The sequence below is a fragment of the Anomalospiza imberbis genome, chromosome 3 (genome assembly GCF_031753505.1).
Source record: "Anomalospiza imberbis isolate Cuckoo-Finch-1a 21T00152 chromosome 3, ASM3175350v1, whole genome shotgun sequence".
NCBI classification, from domain to species: Eukaryota; Metazoa; Chordata; class Aves; order Passeriformes; family Viduidae; genus Anomalospiza; species Anomalospiza imberbis.
Window position 1 is genome coordinate 106,416,437 of NC_089683.1, and position 22,902 is coordinate 106,439,338.

General features: G+C 41.8%; 1 protein-coding gene across 1 annotated transcript in view; it reads left to right on the top strand.

Moving 5' to 3' along the window:
• ISM1 (isthmin 1) overlaps positions 1 to 22,902 on the top strand; it is a 40,282-nt gene that overhangs the window by 12,220 nt on the left and 5,160 nt on the right. Inside the window, exons 2-4 of the mRNA XM_068186304.1 lie at positions 9,610 to 9,846; positions 18,956 to 19,223; positions 22,233 to 22,376. Of these exons, the coding sequence (XP_068042405.1) occupies positions 9,610 to 9,846; positions 18,956 to 19,223; positions 22,233 to 22,376 (649 nt within the window). The remainder of the gene's footprint in view (positions 1 to 9,609; positions 9,847 to 18,955; positions 19,224 to 22,232; positions 22,377 to 22,902) is intronic.

The following is a 22,902-nucleotide window of genomic DNA, read 5'->3' on the forward strand; positions in this document are numbered from 1 at the left end:
AACATCTACCATGATGGTCATTTTCTGCAGCAGATGTAACGAGGCGACATCTAGGGCAGAAAATGCACACCTTCCATTTCTGTGCTCAGATGTGTGTGTCCTACGTCAAACCCAGATACAGTGTTGTCTTGGCTGTTTCTGTTTTCCTCAGCTGCTGAAAGCAAACTACATCAGGCTCAGCCAGTATAAGGTGAGAGTTCTGGCTAGTTAGAGACATCACATAGTGTTTAAAAGGGTTTGCCCTTGAGAGATCAGTAGCTCTGAAAAAGCTGCTGAAATCCTTCAGTGGATGTGAATTTCATTCATGCTCTTCTTTGATGTGGCATTCATGGCATTTTGAATAATGTAAATCAAAGCTGCCTTTTTCACCCATCCCTTTGTCTTCCTCTGTCTCCTACGAGGATCGTTTTTTCATGTTCTTAGGAATATAGCTTTGGCTGTCTTAACATCAAGATAAACTCATTATTTGCATAACATCAGAGTAAGGGTCAGATTAATACCACCTCTCTGGTTTTTTTTTTCTTCCTTTGTCCTAATCCTACAATAAAATACAAGAGGAGTATGCAGCTGAAATCATGTGTTTGCACACATATGGACTAAGTGGGGGTAAAGAGATGCCTGAAACGCACTGCTACCATTGATAAAAGGATCAACAACTACATTATTATATTGGGTTATAAATCCCATAATACTACCACGACAATTATTGCAGTTTGCTTGTGAGAGCTGTATGAGGAGAATATATATGTATTTGTCTCTTTAGCAGAGTTAAGCAGCTGGAAGTGAGTTCTGAGCCGTAGCCTTCAGTGTCTCTGCTGGTTTTGCTTTGGGATCTCTCTTTGTATAGAGCTGTTCTCCCTCTCTGGATATGGCTTATCCACGAGGGTCCCATCTCTGTTCCTCGCCAGAGGAGGTGAGGATACACAAAACTGAGCTTCTTATCTTTACTCTTTTACCTTGCTGCTGTGTTGGGCTGCTGGGACTAATCTAAAGATGTTTTTTGCCTGCACCCAATACACTTTATTGTCAGTGGCATCTGTGTGGCTTCAGGCACATGCCAAGACTATAACAACTTTAAAAAATAAAGCCATTTCTCCTAAAAATAGCTCAGAACTAACTAGTGATCATGGGGTGGAAGGGAGACAGAAATGAAGATATTTTCATTTCACGTAAGTGTCAGATTCAAAAGCATCTGCCTTGTTCAGTTCATGTATGGTATTCATTTCCTGCCTGCAGTCGATTGGAATGCCCCCCGAGTCGTTAGAAATTGAAAATCAAGTCATGCTTCTTTAATCAGCTCTAGGAAATAGCCCCCTCCCTAATTGTTCTAGGAAAATTTATATATACATGCATTGAATTCATGATACAAAAAGCCCGCACTTCTCTCCAGGGCACATCCTTTCTCCCCTCTTAGACAGAGAAGGGTCTTCACAGTGTCTTGCCATGGTGTGCTGCCTATCAACTCACTTGCTCTTCTTCCCCATCATGTCACTGGAGGGAGGCCTTTCTCCTGTGAATCCACGTCCTCTGGTTTCTTGATCCGTCACTCAGGCAGCTCAGGGAGGTGGAGAGAGAGAGCACGATGTCCACTGTTGATGGCTTGATATGGAACCACAGCAAGTGTTGCCTCTGTGTGCAGATGCCATATATGCTAATTACTTGCAGTTGCTCCTGTATCAGTCTCCAGAGTTTTCTAAACAGAGAGGGTAAAGCTGTGCACTTGAAAGAGTATTTCCCTGCAGGAGCTGAGGTGCGTGGTCCTGAGGCAGCCGCTCAGATTTCTGCTGCTGTTTTGCTGTAAACTCCTGGGTGTAGTAACCCCTTCCAGCGAGTGTTGTGAGGCACATAGCTGGTGCACAGATATTGAAGGTGGACAAACACTGCCTTTCCTCTGCCTTCACCCTCTCACTTCCATCCAAAGGAAAGTGAGTATTGGTGGGGAAGGCAGCTAAGGGAGAAGCACATAAATTCTCTCGCAGCCATTTGATGGTGTGTGTTTTGAGCACCAAGACTAAAGTGATTTGCCTTTTTTTGGGCACAGAAGTAGCTTTGCCAGAAGCACAGGAAACATCATGTTTTTGGAATATAACACTTGTCTGCTTTCTTGCTTTCCCGTCATTAGCTTTTGCTTATGTGATGAAGTCATCATGTAACTTTTAGTCCATGGGGACTAAACACTTTCTAGTCTCTAAAAACATCTGCCAGTTAACACAGCCAGAGTCATAGACACTTTTGAAAGCATAGGGTGGATATTCAGTGGCATATGAGAGGGAGACCTGGAGGCTGGGAATAGCTGTTTCTTGGAAACTAACAGCTGAAGGCAACTTTGGAAATTGAAAAGGCTTCAAGTAAGGTTACTCTTTTAGCTAGGGAGAGATAAAAACTTCACTTATTAAAGCTGGTTCACCTAGTGAAATCCTAGCCATAGTGATTTAGTAGAATAAACTTGCAAAAGGACATAGTTTAAAACTCAGGAAAATAACTTGAGATGTATGTTTGTTTTCTTTCATTTACACTGACGTTTTGTGTGCTGACCTGCAAAGCCTGAAAAAAGGGTTGTGTAAAAAAAATATTAATATTCTGAATTTCCTTTGCAGTTTTGATTGCAGCTTAAGGCAGCTTTTCCCATTCTGTTGGAACCTAATGTGTAAATTATGATGCAGATTTCAGATGATGGGTAAGATTAAACTAGTTTAATTAAATTGAGCAATGGTATAAGTAAATTCTATTTTAAAGCTTTATTTTACTACTGATTCTATGCAAGTCTTTAATAAGGCCTAAAAAGAATTAGAACTTTTAAAGAATTTGCATTTTGGCAGCACAGGTTACTGGCGTAGAATTCTTGGGCTACTCTTCAGCTGTACCTTTGCCTGTTCAGCCACTCAATCACTATGTCCTGTGTGGAGAGCTCAGCCAGGCAGTGATTACAGGGAAATCTTTAGAGTCATGAAGAATAACTAAATGTTTATCAGCAGCTTAGGCAACTAGAAGCAAAATTTGGCAATGAGCATCTGTCAAAGCCGTACACAATCCAATTCTGTGTGCTTGGCTGTCCCCTGCATGGCTGAGCAGATATGCTGAAGAACAAAGCACCAGTGTTGTACTACGTTAGAAAATTTGCTAAAGGGCCTCTGTTTTTTTTCCAGCAGACATTGAGCTGTAATCACCACCAAGTTTCTATTATCAAAGTGTTTATACAAACTGGCAGTTCTTCACCTCCAAGCTGAACCATACTGTTTGTATTTTCCAGCTGAATGAAAACATGAAATACAAGCAAACAACAGAGCATAAAAAATAGCTGTGATGTGAAATGTGTGTGTCCACAACAGCAAAAGGTTGCCAGATTTTAGTATAATATGGTTGGTTTTCTCCTTAAGCTCAGAGTTAAAAACATTGTCTGCCAGAACCATTCAGATGTGGACCCACTGTTTACCAGGGCTGTGGGGGAGGCAGGAAGCTCGGTGAGCAAAACTCCCAAGCAGAATCTGAACGAAGGATGGACCAAAGCTTGACAACTGCAAGAGAATAAACTGGCTCAGTAGGGGAAGAATGGTGTTAGAGCTACTCTGGCACTCAGGAGGTATCAGTTCACAAGATTAAACAAGGCAACAGACTTTTCCTCCACTGCAGAGGGTCTTGACATAGTGTTAGCCACGTGTCTCGAAAGAGCTGTCTGGTACTTCCTAGATGTGAAGGGGCCCTCAACCCTACAGCCTGAGGATTTCTGCAGTCATACCACATGTCCTGGCTACACATTCAGTCATCAAGATTTTCTCTGTAGCCACAAGGGCTACACAGACAAGCTTATAGTGTAGAAACCCTAAAATTTGAAAGCTGTGATTCTGTGATAAATGTGCCCAAATGCTTTGAGATCCTGGTTCTGCTGTATGCAGCTCCTGATAGCTATTTCAGCATACAGCAGACAACCAGCTGTGGTGGACTGGGTGTGTACTGGGGCACCCCAAGCGCCTCACTTTGCCACTGGCACCCAGCATCTACAGAGAGCACTTCTTCAGCAGTGACTGTGGATTGATGTCTGCCATGAACTTCTTAACTTGCAGCAGTATTTGTGACTCCATCCTATTCCTCACAGAGACAAAATCTCTTCAAGAGCCATACAGGCCCTGAAGCTCATGTGTCCCAGAGCAGTACACTATGGGGTGACTGGATTTAGTCTGTCCATGGCCACATAGTCACACAGGCAGATGTACTGCAAGTTAGAACTGCTTACACTGTCATTTTACCAATTTTGCTGGAGAACTGGAGAATAATAGAAAACTATTAAAACACAGACCATGATTAACAGAACTTTATTATTGTTATTATTATCATTATATTACCAACTGTTATCAGTGATTCATCTTTTATTTGCACGATGTTTAAAGCAGTTGCTCTATTTTGGACCTGCTTAGTGAAAACAATTGTGTACGTACAAGCCAGTGCCATCAGTTTTAAATTACTTATTAGCAGTGATTATCTAAAATGCACTTTTTATTATTGGAACAATTAGTTTGTGCAGTTTTCTAAAGATAAGTAAGGTTTTTCACTTTTCCTGCTCTATGTGAGTGAGGGGCAAGCTCATTTTAAGGAAAAATTAAAATGTCTTAGTAGTGGAGTGGTTGATGTAGCACCCCTCTGGTCTTTGACTTCCTGTCTGACTGCCTGGACTGTATGTGGCATTAATCATAAAAGAAATCTTTGTGTATCTCTGATAATGTTTCTCAGCTGTTACCCTCGCTGCCTGCTCCTTTAACATGCCTGATAGGTCCTGTGCTGTTTATACTCATGATAGATGAAAAACATAAATAAACTCCAGGAATTACATCACCCAAGTTCATTACATGTCTTGGATCTCTGGTGCTAAGAGTCTCATGTAGTATCCTGGTATGTTACTCAGCCTCCCAAGACTGGTTAATTTTAAAGTGATCATTTAGCACGAACCTGAAAACCCACAACAGCCTTCAAAATGAGAACAATCTGTTTGGGCAGGTGGGAAATGAAACCAGTCCTAATGGCTATAATGGTTTTCTGTGAAGGCCTCAGGCCTCCTGCCTCATTTTGTCTCTGATAGCAATATAGCATCTGTGAAGTTTCCTAATAAATAAAAGTCATTTGTTGCTGGTGGTTGAAGATGCTGTACAGGTACATCATGAAAGTGCAGTGACAGACCCTCGGTTTTCAATTCAAGAGATTTTGTCAAGATCATTCTACAATATATTTCAAAGGAGAATACAAGAAATAAGAAAACAATGTAGCTGCAGCAGGGATTTAGTAATAGATGCCCTTGCTCCTGGAAGCTATTAGAATAAAAGTTGTATCAGTTTCTTAAAATCCTCTCAACTCCATAATTAGCAGTGCTTGCAAATGTGCCCTTGCTTTGGCAAGTATGGAGTGAATGAAGGAAAGTAATAAATATCAAGGGCATAGGAAGAGCAACTATTTCAGAATATTTTGTATATCTACTGTCATTCCTCACTTACCCTCTGTCTTGGTTGTTTTCCAGAACTGGAAATGGTATTAAAATAAGGCAGAGAGGAGGGAGATGGACTCCTTACTTGCCAAAATTGCAGAGAAATTCCGTTTTCCCCTAGTTTGGTATTTTTACAAGTTCCCATTTCTGTTCAGCTTCTCTGTGGGGAAAAGAAACAGTACATTTCCCTGCACCTCATGTCTATTGTGACAGAGGGAGAAACATGATGGAAAAGCCAAAGGATGTTAAAATACCAAACTGATTATTGGAGAATTAACCTGCAATATCAGGCAGAACATTTTTCCTGCATGCAGTGTTGTCCCTTGGAGTCTTAAACCCTGCCATAGTGCAAGTTCCACCTGGATCACCAGCAGTGAAAATTATCCTCACAAAATCCCTGTGAATTGCTCTTCTTTTGTGGTTTATAGATGGACACAAACACATTGATATGTACTGACTTACTGTCCTCCCTTTTTCAGAGATGGGTCTTGCAAGGTGTGTTATTCTGTAATGCAAACAATGTGTCAGATTCTCTCTCAAGGGTTTATTTCATTGCTTTGTCACACAATCCGTAACAATGGGTTATATCTTCTTGCCTTTATATACTGTCCACACTTGGAACACTCAAAAATCCTAAGCTGTTTTTGTATTAGGAACTTCTACAATTATCTGATCCCACAGGGCTTGCAGAACTGTAGCTTACAGCCAGTATGAGTAACCTCTTAAAAACATCTTAATGGAAAGTCTAAACATTGTGAATAATCCTTTTAAATGAAGAGGGGAAAAGTGTTTTATCTTGAAATATTTAGAGCAGATGCATCATTTGAGTAAGAAACCAGTGTGCCTGAATTAGAAATGTCATAACTTCAAAGAAACTGAGTCAGTAGTTCTGAATGAAGTGACATAGCTTTTAAAGGAAGGCAAACAACACTGCTTTCCCAAAAGCATCAGTAATAAAATTGTGTACACCTAAAAATAAGCAGTGTGAAATATAAACATGGGAAATAACGTAAAAATAAGGAAAGAATATCCCCCTTAAAATAGAAAAATCACATTTCGTCTGTTAGCTTTGGAACACAAACCCTATTTTCTTTAGAAAGGATGCTGGCATTGCAATAAGAACACACTTTTTCCTGCTATATGGGTCTTGGAAGAGCCTTTGCAGAGCTAATGCAGTAGCACAGGGTGAGCATAGTCTTTTCTTCATATGCAGTTCAAGCTCACTTTTATTTGTGGCAGCTTCTTTAATCTTTTTACCAGAAATGCACATTTCTAATAACACTGCAGGTCAGCTTAGACGTGACACCAAGAAGTATCTTCCTGAAAAAATGGACATTCTCTTCATTTTATTGACTGGAAACAAATGTCCGTTCACTCATCGTACCATGAGCAGATAACTGGAATGATCACACGTACTGAGCATTTCCACTTGCCTGTGTTCCATTTCACCACAGACACCCAAGAACTCCTGTCTTGGGCTTTCCTAGTGTAAAGGACTGTGAGAGACAGCACTGCCTCTAGGCAGAGCATTGTTTAACCTGGGTCATTCCTGCCAGGCAATAGCCAACCCTGCTCTTGAAGTCAAGCTCCATGTCCCACGCTGGGGCTTGGCAGTCGCTGCCATCAGAAATGTGTACCTGATGTGTCGCTGGGGTCTCTGGGTGATGTCCACCCTGGGCAAGCAGAGTGGTCCATCCTCCCTTGCCTACAGCAGCCTTTGGGATGGAGTAGTTATCTTGTCCTCCCTCTGTTTTTTTTTCCAATGTCAAGCAGCCCCGTCTCCCTCGGTCTGTAATTAATGACAGTTCCTGCCCCAAGCAGCTTGGTAGTGGGCCCAATCAGCCTGATGTCATTACTTCACCATGACAATTTCCTAACTAACTCCATGTGATATTCCATCTGTTTGATACTATTAAAAACTTTTTATATAGCCCTTATTATTGTAGTTGCTGAGCTCCCCTCAAACATCACAGTGAGGAAGGGAAGTGCTGTTATCCCCACTGAAGCACCAGCAGACCGTGACCTGTCAGGATCACACACCAACTCTTGTCAGAGACTTAAATCTGGGTCTCCAAAGATCTTGGCCAGCTCTAGCTGCATGGTATGTTAATGTGGAGAATCAGGATGCTCCTGAAGGAGCAGACAGATAGGGAAAGTATGGAATCCTATGTGAGAATTTTATTAGTTTTTAATAAAATCTTACTTTATTTTTAATAAAGGAAAGATTATGGGCATGATACCCCACTAAAAATAGTTAAGTACCCCGTTTTTTTGTTCCCAACTGAAGTAATTTAATCACAGCACTATTACACCCTGTTGTTAGTCAGACATAACTGAAAAGCCATTTAATCCTCATGAACCAAGCATGTTAAATTCTATCTGAAAAGTGTTAAGTTAAAGCAGTAGCATATGAGTAAGGAACCTAAAGTTAGCTAAGTGGCCGTCAGTTTAATTTCCCAGAGCTTCCTGCTGTGTGATCTGCTTTCTGCTTTGTATTGAATAACGGGTGGGCCACCAAAGGCATCTGACAGTCCTTCCTGGTCTCCAGCAAAGAGAAGAGCCTGTTTTAGCCTTCAAGCAAAGACTATCAGGAGTATACACATTTTTAGCACTGCACACATACACTAATTCAAAATTTGTATCTGTGCTGTAGATAAATGTATAAAATTACCCTTTTGTCACTTTCAGACTGTAACTATTCTGGGAATGACAATACAACAGCAATATTAATTCTGCTAAATTGTTTTTGCTCTTTACAAATAGAGGGCAGTGAGGAGGGTAGAGAAGAACTACCTTCATTTTTACTTGAGACAATTTCACTTAGTCTGAGATTAATTCTTCAAGCTTAGTTTATTTTAACTCAGTGAATATTTTTCTGTAATGTGCACAGGTTATATTGTAATATCCCTTTAAAGGTCAATTTAGAACTTTCTAAGCAAATAAACACAAAATAAAAGAAAAAGCATTGGAGCTGTTATCTATCTGAGAGCTTAGCTAAAGGTATGCTGTGGCTTAATTTGAACCAGGGGAGCTGGATGGAGATTGCATTTAACCAGAAATGCTGGCAAAAATATGCTTCAGTAGAGCCAGAACCACATGTGGCCATTCCACTTTAATTGTGCTTGTTTTAAAAGATAGGTCTTTAACATTTACCCTCTCCATGCTTGCTGTCTCTTTATAAACTCAAAATAAAAACTCCCCAGGCAGTCATACTAAGACCTCAAGCTAAAATTTTTTCAGCTGAGTCAAACCCAAAACCTGTGCTGAATCTGATCCATGTTTTTGGGGGATTTTTAGGTTTTTTTTTTTTTTTTTTTTTTTTTGGTAGCCATAAGAGGATTTGGCTTCTCTGCTGTTTTTTCCCTGAGTCCCCAGGCCAGTCCTAACCCAGGGAGAGTGTTTTGATACTAAATGTGTCTCCTTGGTGAGGTCAAAGGCAGTGGCAGCAGTGCTACTGGTTCAGAGGAATCCTGCTGTAATATACTACAAAACCCAGAAGTACGCTCAACAGCTCAACAATAACAAAATCATTAACCGCTGACCCACAGCTTGGTGAAATTCAATCCCACCATTAGGCAAACATGAAAATGAGATCCCAGAGGAAGGAAGGTTCAGATGTTCAAGACCAGAGAAACTGGGTGAGGAACTCAGAGATGAGATGGAAGTTGTTGCAGACTGAGGGGAGAGAAGGGGAGGTTGCCAACTCAGCGGTAGGATCTTTTAATCCCATAAATTTCAACATGGCCTTAGCAGTCAGTGTTTTTGCTTCACTTTGGAGCAAAGCAAACTAAAATGATTTAAGATGGATGCCTTTCAGCATTTTTAGGGACATGTTTAATGTGGTATGATTTGATTTCCCGGGGTTACTTCAGAGCCTCATGTTTCTAGGTTTGTTTTATGTCTGATGTTTGTGTCCATTGTAGGTGCTTGCCACAAGGCTGGAATGGTTCAGGAGCCTGGAAGAACTAAGTCCCCAAGTCTGACTTAGTTTTATCTTGTGTCAGCCGGTTACAGATCTGTATTTCAGTAGCGAGCCGTGGGTCTGGGTGCTGTAAGGCTGCAGTGACTGGAGGGATGGGGGCACTGGGAGGTCTACATGCTCTCAGTTGTCATTACTGGGCCTTGCTTTTCTTCCCCAGAACACACTGACTGCAGAGGACCATTCTCCTGAAGACAGTTTCACCCTGAACCCCGAGGAGCGACGAGAATACCCCAATCTCCAGGCTGCCCATCGGCCATTTCCTAAGGAGCAATTCAGGCAGGAGAGCGGGCATACGTCCTTGCAAAGAGATGGACCCAGGTCTTTTCTCCTGGACCTCCCAAACTTCCCTGACCTGTCAAAAGCAGATATCAATGGGCAGAATCCCAACATTCAGGTACAAATTTATATTAACATCTGACTATTTTATAACTTACACAGAGTTATTTTACTGAGCCAAGACAACTTTCAACCTCGCTTCCATGATGAGCAGTCAGAACAATCCATCTCTACCAACAGAGAATATATATAGTACAATATAATGTAATATAGTATTATATATAAAATATATATAATGCATACTTTTTCTCTCTAAGTTAATGCACACATTGCAAATTTTTCTGAATTTCTTCTTGAATAATGTTGACTGTATAAGTGTGGAGATCAATGTAGACCTGTTTGTGATACTAAACCCATCTTTGTCATTGCCATTTTGGAGCATATTACCTTCATTGAAAATAAATGGGTATTTTAATTTCTGCCTTTAATTTACTGTTGTAAAATTTGTTTGTGAACAGATTTGCATTTTGTATGCTATTATAAAATGCTACCATCCCAAAGGCTGACAGAGAACAAGTATTTCAGTTTCAGCTCAAAATGCATTCCTCTGTATGGAAGTGAGACTTAGAGTTAATTTCTGTAGCAGCTGCTTGTAGTATAAAAAAAGTTGTCTGCAAAAAACTTTGTTATATGTTATTCCTCAAACTGTTCTTGTGTTTGGAACAGCCTCTTACAAGCCACTTGCATCTTGAAACTTCAAGGATTGGAAAGAGGAAAAAATGAGTGATTTGTTTTTAATTCAGAGCCTTAAAGCAAAATTGGCATTAATAAGCAGTCTTTTTTAACCAAAACAATAAATTCAAATGTTGTTCTGCCTATGATTTGCTTATAAAAACAATGCACTAATAGATCTGGTTTTCTGGTTGAATTAATTCCTGGCTTCTTATAGTCCCCCAGCCCACAAAATTACCATCCTTTTGATATGTCTAAGAAGTACGTATGTAAAAATGTAATAGATCTGCTGGTGAGAGGCCAACATGCCCAAGAGGGTTGGAGCACCTCTGCTCTGGAGACAGGCTGAAAGGGCTGGGGATGTTCAGCCTGGAGAATAGAAGGCCTTAGAGCACCTTCCAGTGTTAAAGGGGCTCCAAGAAGGCTGGAGAGGGACTTTTTACAAGAGCATGGAGTGATAGGACAAGAGAGAATGGCTTTAAACTGGCAGAGGATAAGTTTAGTAGTTTTAGCAAGTAGTTTTTGGAAGAAGTTCTTTCCTCTCAGGGTGATGAGGCCCTGGCACAGGTGTTACCCAGAGAAGCTGTGGCTGCCCCATCTCCGAAAGTGTTCAAGGCCAGGCTGGATGGGCCTCTGAGCAACCTGGTCTGGTGGAAGATATCACTGACCATGGCAGGGGAGTGGAATGAGATGATCCTTAAGACCCCTTCCAACCCAAACCAGTGCATGGTTCTTACCCATGACTGGGTGAGAAGAAGCTGCCTCCACAGCATCGCTCCCTTGCGTTCACCGTAGATGAGTTGGACCATTAAGAAATCTCACAGATTTGGGTTCAAGGGCAGGTCTAATACTTGACAGGCTGAAGGAGTAAACATGTTCAACATGTGGTGATGGAACACATCTCTTGTGCTAGGAGAACCATTCCAGAAAGCTTTAAGAAGGTATCTTGGTTTGAAAATACAGGAGTCTGCTAAGGAAGGCAGGAGCCTCCCTTGAAATGGAAAATGTAAACCCCCTCCCTCTGAGTTATAATTTTGAAATTAAGGGGCTCTCAGGCAAAGATGTGGGAATAGGAATAACAGTTCTTTACTGGGAAAATTAAAATAAGTGCAATAGTACAAAAAACCCCAACATTGACAGAGTCAGAATACGACCTGACACCCTGTTGGTCAGGATGTTGGTAGCGGTCTGATTAAATGGTGGCTCAGCCCTCCTACAGTGCCAGCTGTGGTTCTGTTGAAGCAGTGATCCTGTAGCAGGGTGGAGTTTTCCTCTGAAGGTCCATTGGTGGTGTAGATAGGCCTGGTCTTCTTCTGGGAAACCAGCGGAGAAGAAAATACTTCTCTGGGAATCCAGTGCTGGCTGCCTGTGGTGTTCCAAATCTCTGATTATATCCAGGTAGGAATGCTTGGCCCTCTGGTCCTCTGGGTGGAGCATCTCACAATGGGATGATGGAATTTTATCAGTCATGCTGTGAGACTCAATGGCCCATTAACAGAAAGTATTTCCCAGAGGGAGGATAGGTTGTGGAAGAGATGAAGAAAACTGCCCAATTAACAGAAGACAACTACCACACCTCTAACAGATGGCAACAGAATACACACCCCTAGTCACATCTTGAAACCTAAGACAGAAGGGAAGATTGGAAGCTGTAGGGACCCCAGATTGTGGCACAAGGCAAATCATGAAACATCACTATTTGAAAAGTATGTAAACTGCAGAGGAGGACAGGAGGAAACAAAAACCTTTCTTGAGTGGTAACAGCATACAAAGTTTGGACACAAGGATAAAAGAGATGGAAACAGTTCCTCAGCTTGTTTTCATAGTAACTGCTGCTGCGATGACCTCTTTTTCCGCCACTCGATCTTGGAAATTTGTCAGCAACTATGTCAGCAGTTTTGCTGGACTCTGAGAACTGGGAAGACTGGTCCTGTAAACTGGAAAGGGGCAACATTGATCCCAGAGCCCCTGTGCACAAGGATGAGCCCTTTCAGAAAGAGGCTCCCTAAGTTCTGCATTTTATTTACTCTGAATTTATTCTGCTTATTTAGGTGAGTAAATAGTGATTATACAAAGCTTCTTTAAGTTCTTGTTTGACAGTCTTACAGCTGGTCAAGCCTCATGGACATAAAACTCCCATTAATTCCTTACAGAGTCAGAGAAAGTTTATTTTTTTGCCCAAAGGTTGTAAAAGTTGGCCTACTCTTTTACGAAAAATCAGGATTATAGTGAATTCTTGCTTGTTAAAACAGTACTATATTGACCTCAACAGAAATAGAGACATATGTTGACTTGCAAATTTCTCATCAGCTATTTGGCAGGTGAAAACAGAATTGATGCTTATTTTTCTTTTTGCACAATGGCTCCCAGATCTGTAAGTTACAATTCTGGGAGTGTTGATTTAAAGAGTCCTTCAGAGAAAACAGCCTCTGTTTTAAGATAGCACAATGGCCATATTTTCTTCTCAAAGACTCAAACCCTCTTTTTCCTTCTACTGCATAAACCAAAAATAACATTTTAAAATGGAAATTATACCTGGGAATTAAAAACCTAAGAAAGAGGCATAAAATTCTTCCAAAACAGCAGGTGGAAAAAATGCTCCAGTGAGTTCTCTTCAGGGCCATTTCTTCTCTGGTTCCTGTGAGATGGTGCTTGCTGTATCATGCCCTGCTATGTGCTCTTTTAGTGATGAACTAAAAGTGAGTATCAGAACACCATCAGAGGAATTCAGATTACCCCAGGTACCACCGTACTTATGAGATGATAATGTAAGTACAGCAGACTGTCTCTGGAAAACCCTCAGAAGCAACACTCAGAGCTGCAGTAATCCAAATGAATATGACTCTTTGCATACATGACCAGGACAACCCTTATTGGCCTTCCTGTGGTGTTCCAGCCTTGTAAAATCTCCCATCATTTAAAGTGGCATTTTATGCTTCAGCAATGCTTCCACACTGGTTGTTGAGAGTAACCACAGTCACTGCTGTTGAGCACAGTCTGGCTGCTTGGTTTGGGGTATTTTGTTTTCTTTTTTGTCATTTTAACGATTCTGTCAATGCCTGGAAGACTTCTAGATGAGAAGGTGATTACAAAAAGTTTATAGATTTTAACTATAAACTAGTTTATAGTTAAAGATTATACTTTTTTTTTCCTTTCACAAGTGGAAAATCCCTGCTGTCTAGGTTTGCACTTGTTTGACAGACCAGCCAAGGGATGCCTATGAAGACCCTGTAATTGGTCAGGGTTATTATTCAAAGTCAGAATTGTTCTTTCCCCTGAACAGCAGAAGGAAGTCACATGGGAGGTGTACAGGAACCTGCCTGTTTTCCATTTCTGATGGATTTTTCTTGTCTGTTCCAAGCAGCCTTCTACAACCTCTCCACCCTCTGCAGCAAACCTTCTATTTGTAGCCAGATGTTTCAACCTGCAATTGAACTCTTGCTCTTGTCCCTCACCTTTTCTTTTTATTAGTGATTTCCCACATTTGTTTACTGAAAACAGGGTCAGGGAGTGTGCTGCTCTGTTGTTGCACTGCTTTGCTGCTTCTCCAGCAGTGCTTGACACCATGAGAAATGAGCAGAAAAGGCAAAACTCATAGAACCATGGAGTGGTTTGGGTTGGAAAGGACCTTCAAGATCATCTAGTTAAAGTCCCCCTGCCATGGGCAGGGATACCTTCCACTAGGTCAGGTTGTTCAGAGCCCTGTCCAGCCTTGTCATATCTGCAGGGACGGGGAGTTCACAACCTCTTTGGGCAATAAGGGCATTTTGTTGATATTAATGTTCCTCACTGAACTTAGATCTTGGTCAAGCTTCATGACCAAGAGAGCTGAAACCCAGCTGGGTGAGCTCCAGTTGTAATGGATGTGTTAAACATTTTGATGAGGTAACATGTTCTGGGTGAAAATTGCACAGAAACAGGTAGGATTCCTGCTTAAAACCATGTTGATAACCATGTTAATTGACAGGAATGGTTTTAAAGCAGAAGAAGTTAATGCCTGCTTCGTCTTTGTCATTTGCCAGGAGGCCTGTGGCCATATTCATCAGTCACACCACTCCAGTCTGCTATGTTAGCTTTGTTATCTACTTGTTACCTATTTTCTCTCTTTGATACCTACTGGGTTACTACCTTCTCTTAGAAACACATCTACACAAAACCACCCACTCTAGGAACATATGCAACTACAGAGAAACAAGGCCGTATGATCTGCTTTGAAAAAAGAACTGCAGGCCTCAACTCTTCTCCAGGTCCACCCATGGCCATTTCCTTCACATCCACCTGCATCATAATGTCACTTTTCACACATTTTATTAGGTGTATTTTTTAGCTATCATTTATATTTGACCTTTGAAGCTGCTGGTTTCTGTGCATGGGAAAGCAACACCCTCTTGGTATTGTCACAGAAGACTCAACAGTGTCTGACCAGTCCTACAAGTCTCATCTCTAATTTAGCACAGGAAGAGCCAGAGGGCTCCAGTAGTGCTAGTTTCTTGTAAGGCCTATAAGGTTTAATACCTTGAGGTAGTAGCAAAGCAGTTCTTGCCAGGTGCAGCACTGGAAGCACAGTGGAGCCTTGCAGGAACTGCTTGTTCCTCTGGCCAGCTGGAGAGGCTTGTGTAGGTAGAGCCAAAGTCCAGGGGGCCAAGGTTAAACCACTGTCAATACCAGAGCTGTGCAGGTTTCTTTATGTCATGCTGTAACAAGAGCTCACTGCAGAATGCAGAATTCAGAGTTAGAACACATTTTTATTTCTGGGGTTCATTTGGGCTCATCAGAGATTTCAAATAGTATTGACAACATTAAATAGAAATTTCAGGTCTCAAGTCACATTGTCTTCTTTGATCCTAACAAACCTTGAGGGACCTTCACTTTTCAAGTCCAGAAACTGTTCTAAGTGATGTGACACAACCGGAAGTAAATTACTGTCACTGCTGTTAGCATTCATTTTAATTAAAATTATGTGATGTAAAGCCAGATGTACCATTTCAATCTCATACTGAACTTGTTTCTGTTCTCCTGTTATACTTACCTTATTGCTGACTTGCACATGTATATCCTACCCAGAATGGCAAGTTCTGTATTGAAAATTTGCATCGATTGCATTAAAAAAACAGGATAGAAATGCTGTAGGATCCGCTGCTTGCACAACATCGAAAACATGGTTCTTCCTGAAACATAATCTTCTAGTCACTTAGGGCAATGTTTACACCAGTAAAGTGAATTCAGAAACATTGTCTCAGGACAAGGAACACAGAACGTTTTGTGCACTCTAGCAGGCAGGGATAATATTTATCTTCTGTATATTTTTGGCCAGGAGAAAATTGGATGTTGGTGTCTGGAGACATCTGTGCATGATGCACTTGTTTCATTAGAAATTGATTGCAAATCTGTTGTTTTAATGTGCCTACCCCAATTGCTTTTAACAGTTTCCAGATTAATGTCCTTATTCCTAGCTCATACAACCATAAAAGTGGCTTTATTTTAGGTTTGAATGCTTCTGGGGATGATTGTGGATTTATACAAGAACTCTGTTACCACAGACATTTTGGGAATCTTGAGAAAGAAGAATCTTTACCATTTTGATAATCACTGGAAGAAGAAATCAGCCTCTAAAATGGGCTCCAAGATAGAACTGCTTAACCAGATCTGGTTTTTAATTTTTAAGAGAACATGTTTTTGTTGGAATACTTACACAGTATGAAAGCTTTTCCAGAGCTTCTCTAAACGCCTGGTTTGTATTACTCTAGTTCTTGATCTTTATTCTCCAATTCCTGATTTCTTTATTCCTTTTTATAAACAGTCCCCAGTATAGAAACTGATCACACAAGTTACATATTTCAGTGCTATGTATGTGTACAAGTATATGTGTAAGCGCAGCCATGGACTAACACTGTAAGTCTATCTGTAAGTACTGGGAAGAACTCAGTGAAAGCTCATTTTTCAAAATTTTAGACTGGGATAAGGGAGCAATTGCTCACCTGGAACAGCAGTCTCTTCTCACTATTCTGCCCTAACTTCTGGGTCATAGAGTGGAGGAGGGATTACTAGGATTATGCACTGATTTCCTCCCAGCCTCTGGAAGGTCCATTAAGCCAAGTCCCTGAAAACACCAGAGCTGATTGAAGCTGGCTTCTAATTTCCAAGAGTGGCAGTCCAGACAATCCCACGATTCTTTACAGAATTTCTTTCACTGTATGATTTTTATTCCACAATAAACACCTTGGTAATCAAAGCTTAAAGCAGTGGAGAGGGGAACATAGATATGTGTCAGACTACCACACTGGATTTTGCTTCTGCTGTTTTTCATTTTTAAATTGGCAGTGTGTTGGAAAACTCATTTTAGAGTCCTTTCTAATAAGTTTCCTCAGAGGTAAAAACAGACTGAAGTGGCTGATTGCACAGATATTCCAGTCTTGGAAATGAGTTAGTGGCAGCGCTGCTGGAGGTTTGGTGGGGTCTGATGACACTGGAAGCGTGGGTGTTCCACCTGCCTTTCCTCACCAGTGTAGCACCAAGCTCAGCAAATGTTTCTCTGTCCCTGCAAACCCTCTTTTCCTTACGCTGACTTGGCATCATCAATCATTATTTAAAATCAAGTTCTTGTGGTTCTTCAAATTGTCCTTGTCTGAAATAATGCCAGTTCACACTGACTGACTTTCATACAGCTACAGATTATCAAAGCATATGGAACAATTATCATTTTTTTCAATCAGAGGGTTTGTTTTTTTTCCACTTTGCTGAGTCATTGCTTAGAAAGTTAATGTGGTCCTAAAAATACTTGCTGCTAAAGTACTAGAACTGTACTGATTTCCAGGTGGGGAGTACTAAGCCCCACCACTGGCAGTGTTTGCCGCTCAGTAAGGCGATTTCCTTTCATTTATTGTGAAAACTCTGTTTTGCTTGGATAGAGGCAACAATTTTGAATCCCTGAACTGACTCTGATGTTTTCAAGCTTATGAAATCCATTTTAATTCTTGGTCTGTAGAAACTGAGGTTTAATGAAGTAATCGTTCCAATTCCATATTTAGGCTGGGAATGAAATACCCTTTGTGTAAAGATGCTATTAGGCTGACTACTGCACTTTCCCTTGCTCTTGCTCTTTTCCCAGTGGAGCTTCGTAGTAGCCTGCAAATTTTTTTCATTTCAATGGCCTGGTCTATGGTAAAATGCAAAGCATGAAATAGGTTCAAAATCTCCTGTCTCCGAAGAAAGGATATGTGGGTATTATTTGTGTTTGCAGCTTTGAAGATATGACAGTTCTGCTTTGCTTCCTATGTCACAGTCTGTGGATCACAGGTAGCTGTGACCTTTTCTTCCTTTTTCTTGTGTGTATCTTGTGATTTTAGTAATAACAATTGTATAAAATGAATATTTTATGTACAATGCACATCCACAGAGCGGTGTAAATTACTTTTAGCATAACAGTACATGATTTCTGTTTTATACAACCTGATTTTCATTGTGTACCATCTTGAAAGGCTGAGAATGCCTCCCTACCTATTAAACATTATAGATATGTCTGACAGTCACTTCTGGTTGTTTAGCCAGTCCAGTGTAATCACTGAACCATATTAGCATGAAACATCAGAGCATTTTATGATCTATCTGTGGCCAGCCAATGCTTGCATGACTCACAGAGCCAAGGCTTCTGATGGCTAGTCTCTGTTTCTACCTAAATAGCCACCTATATGCACACATGGTATTTATCCAAGAGTTTTGCAATGACACATTGTTCAGCACAGAAAGCAATAATCAAAGGTTGCTTCTGTGCAGAATGATATTGACATTTGTGATGTATGTGAGGGAAATGGGCAGCAAACTGAATTTTGGTTCTGGGCTTCCGTTAGAAACCATAAACAGGTTGACCATAACAGGTCATTATACTCTTTCAGCATGACAAAAGGATCTACTTTAAAGGGTTTTGCAGCAAGTGGCTTACTCAGCAATGGTCAGAGGAGCTTCTGGCTCCCATCACTACCACAAAGTGTGGTTTCATGCTGCAGTAACAGCTGGGCTGCTGCCAGAGGGGCAAGACAGATGCAAACCCAGCAATACCTGGACTCTGCATCTTAACCTTCACACACATGGCCTTGCTTATCTTGAGTCAGCCCAAGTCCTTGGAAGAGGCTCTGCACATTAGTGTGCTTCATGCTTGCCTCAAATTCAGCCTCAGCATAGTGTACAGGTTTGGTTTTCTTTTTCCTGGTCATATATGTTCTGCTGCAAGGGTTTTAGGCACAGCGTGTGTTGTTATTTTGTGCAGGATTTTTCCTAGCCTTGGTTCCGAGGTCTGATTCAGCAGAGGGAGCAGAAAGAATCACTCAGCCTCTGCACGTCTCTGGGCTCAGTAATCTGCATATGGTTTACAACATGCCAAACCCATGGTATTGCATAGCCCCTTTGCCAGGCAGCACCTTGTCTTCGCTGTAGGGAAAGTTTCCCACTGACAAAGAGGAGGCACTGACAGCCAGGCTGGTCTGTTTTGAATCCCACAGGTTACCATTGAAGTGGTAGATAGCCCGGACACAGAGACAGACAAGGATCTGCAGAAGGAGAGCAGCAAGCCCAGCTGGCCAGCCCCATCACCCGACTGGAGGAACTGGTGGCAGAGGTCCTCCACATTGACTCGCATGAGCAGCGGTGACCAGGACTACAAGTATGACAGCACTACTGAGGACAGCAACTTCCTAAACCCTCTCGGTGGGTGGGATGGTCATGCACCCAGTCACCGGACATTTGAGTCCAAGGAGCAGCCAGATTATGGTAGGTTTGTGTTCCAGGCCTCGTATGGGCATTTTGGGATTGTAAAAACAAGCATGAGGGAAATGAGAATGGTGAGGCATCGCTGAGAGCAGGCCAAGCAAAATAGAATTTTTCAACATGTGGCTTTTGTTCATCAGCTTTCAAATACAAATCTGTGCAAATGCACAAGCCGTACTGTGGTAGCTGCATTCCACTAGTAAATCTATAATCTTGAAAATCATACCAGTTATCCCTTCTGGGGATAACTGGTATGAGAGCCTTTTTCAGTCCAACGTGTGCTTTTTTTAAAAAGTAGAGGAAACAAGGTTTCATATTTATTTTTAGAGTAAGGGTAAGTACAAATTTAGAATCGTGTGGTGGTTTGGGAACCAGAAAATAACTATTGGATAAATAAGCAAGATCTAAAACGTGGTAGTATTTGGTGGATACACAAATAAGATGAGTTATGTTGGTGCATGTGTGGGGAGTGGCATGTGCAGCAGGAACATTGTGTATTTGTGGGTGTAATATTCTTCCAGATGTGTCATGGGGAAAACAATTGTTTTCAGCTTGTTCTATGAAATAGTTGCAGAAACTAGAAACAGAGAAGAGCTACAGCTATTCACTGCCCTTACAGGCTGTGACTATCCACATGGGAATGACCCAAGGGAGGTGAGCTAAACTGTGCTCACAGGAAGAGCCCCTTGAATTTAAGTTGTGTGTAAATACAGACTACTTTTAGTCAGAACAAGGTGTCAAAGCCATGGTACTTTTACCCTGGCATTTCTGTTGTTATTGCCCAGATGCTGCAGAGTGCCTGGGTAAAACAAACTTGTTTTTTCATTATTTGACTGACTTGAAGTACTAGAATCTTAAAAATCAAGAGAGAGTTTTTATGGAATAGTGTGTTTAAACACATACATTTGTTTTAAATTTTGTGACCAGAAGATTAAAGTCTATCCCTTCTTTTTGCACCTACATTTATTTGTGAGCAGGGTTTATTGCCAAGAATTCATATCTTAGGTAGTTATTCATATAAGTTAAATAAAATTGCTTTCACAAATAATTGTGATAGAAAAATCATAGTAAGAATTACAAATATGCAAATAGGAAAAACATGTTGAGCTGCAGCTGAAAATCTAACATGGTATATTCAATAGTGTGCTTCACAGTGCACTGTAAACACTAGGTAGGTAGGTCTAAAAATCATCCTAGAGCTCCCTGCTGCACACCAGAGCATCCAGCTAACTGGAAACAACTCCCGGCCTTTTGTCTAACCTAAAATGCTGGCCTTGTCCAGGAGGATGTAGTAGCAGATCCTGCCCATGAGGGGTGTAGATGTTCCACCACTGACGTGTTCATACCTTTCCTGTGTGTCTCTCTCTCCCCTCCTGCCACTGCCAAGGGCTCTCCCTGCCCTTCCTGGGTCTTCTGGGCTGGGCAGTTTGAGAGGCATTGTGCCTGCGCACCTGCCCTCCTCCTCGCCAACCAGATGGAGATAAAAGAATTGGAAAAGAGCTGGGAAGAAGAGCAGGGCCAGGCATAGTGGGAAAATCACATCTGAGACATCTGATGCCTTTTTTGGACTGTTGTGGTCCCTACCTGCTGGCAAATCCTGGAACCATGGGTCTTGCACACTGACATTAGCCATGTTCGCACCCACATCCCACTGCGGACGCCTGATTCCAGTGTGGTGGCTTCCCCATCATCAGCCCTGTCAGAAAAGGAGAAGAAACACATAAGGTCCTTGCCATGAGGAACTCACATCTAGACAGCTTGCTCTGAGTGAGATATATAACCTTCCCATACTCCTGGCAATAAATGTTTAATAGCACCCCACAGAGTTGTTGTCAGTCGTTACATATGGAACAAATCAAGTTACGTGTTCTGCTAACCAGCTCAGGAAGCCCACAGACAGCATGGCCCTGGGGGGGAGCAGGAATCACATGTAGCACAGAGACCAGGGAAGGCAGGAATCCTCCCTGGGTCTTCCTGTAGCTTAGGTACTCTTACCTATAGCTGTAGAGCAGGGCTGCCTCAGAGCCACTAAACCAGATTTTGCTTTGCTATCAGTGGTGGTGTAACCCAAAGAAGCTACAGCTGCAAGTTATGATCACAGTAAAAAATCTCCTGTAGGTTGCAGGGAAAACCATCAAGCCAAATGTTCCTTCAGCTAGGGAGGCCAGCGGGAAGGCAAGAAAGCTGGGACAGGTTCTTGGGCTTTGTTTGGTGGCCTTCACACGGTGGGATGTGCAACAGTTTACACAGCACACAAAGGAGGCTGTTTGTGAAGGGTTTAGGTACTCACAGCAGCATCAGCTTTTGTTATGCAGACCCGGTGTCCAGTGCTTTTGGCTGTCTGCCGGAAGAAAACAAAATCATGTTTCTTTTTCATAAGGTTCCTTCTAGCAAATAGTAAGATTTGATGTTATTTAATAATTCATATGAAACACTAAATATCGCATGTTGTTCTTGGTGCAAGAAAAGCATGCAGTTCCCTGTTCTCATAGCAGTATTCCTGAAATATCTGTTCCCTGTTCAAGGGACTGAAAAACAAAATTGTGATTTTCACTCATGACCCTTAGATTCCCATAGCCCAACAATATGCATCTTGCCCAAAAATTGAGTACTGCTGTGTATTTTGAAAAGATGAAAACGAAAACTGAGTTTATCCTTTGCCTGATTAGTCTTTGGTCCACAAACACATTCCTATATGTAGGGAAATGACGTGAATAGATGTGTACTGTTAGTTCACGACCGAGCTTTGCAGCTGAGGATCCTCAGCAGCCAAAAGGTCAAAAGAGAAAGGAAATATTTTTTCAAATAATGTTGCGTGCATTTCCCAGAGGAGCATCAAGTGTGAAAACCATTTAAACAGCAGGCTTGCGCCTGGCATTCAGCCCAAGCTCCAGGTAGAGACATCTGGATCCCATTCATGATTTTCCTTCTTAATAAAACACACTACACAGTAGTTTTGGGTAGTAGGAGTTTTGTTTCCTCATTTACTTCCTCACATTTGTCCTCACACAGATTACATCGATGGTGAGGGCGACTGGAGCCCGTGGTCGCTGTGCAGCGTCACCTGCGGGAGCGGCAATCAGAAGCGCACCAGGTCCTGTGGATACGCCTGCACGGCCACCGAGTCCCGGACCTGCGACAGGCCCAACTGCCCAGGTGGGAACCGGTCGTGGGAACTGCTGCCGGGGGAGGCAGGGACAGGTGAGCAGGGGTGGAGAGAGCCCTCCTGCACACAAAGCCTGGGGCCTGTATGTTCTGTGGCAAGGTGAGGGTTCTGGTGGGAAAAGACACACCGATTTTCAACGCCGTTTATTCATAGTAATGATACACTGCTAGATGCAGTCCACCATCCCCTGGGACTTAAAAGACAAGTACAGGCTTTCTCTAGGTCATGGCAGTCATTTTTGTGCACAGAAGTTTTGTATTCTAAAGGGTGTAATCTACTCCCTTTGAAACAATTTTGGAGCTGTTTTAGAATTTCAAGCCAGCTGTGCTGTTACCTCAGTGAGCTCCTGTTTTGCTGTGAAGTGGATGGCATTGCTTGCATTGTGAACAGGGATGAAGGAATGTATAGTTTTGGCTTGATTATATTCAGAAAATATGGCCAAGGAACCTTGCCTTAGCTCCTAGCCATTCACAGGATTTAACATTTTGAAGTGTCTTTGCCATCACACAGTCTTCA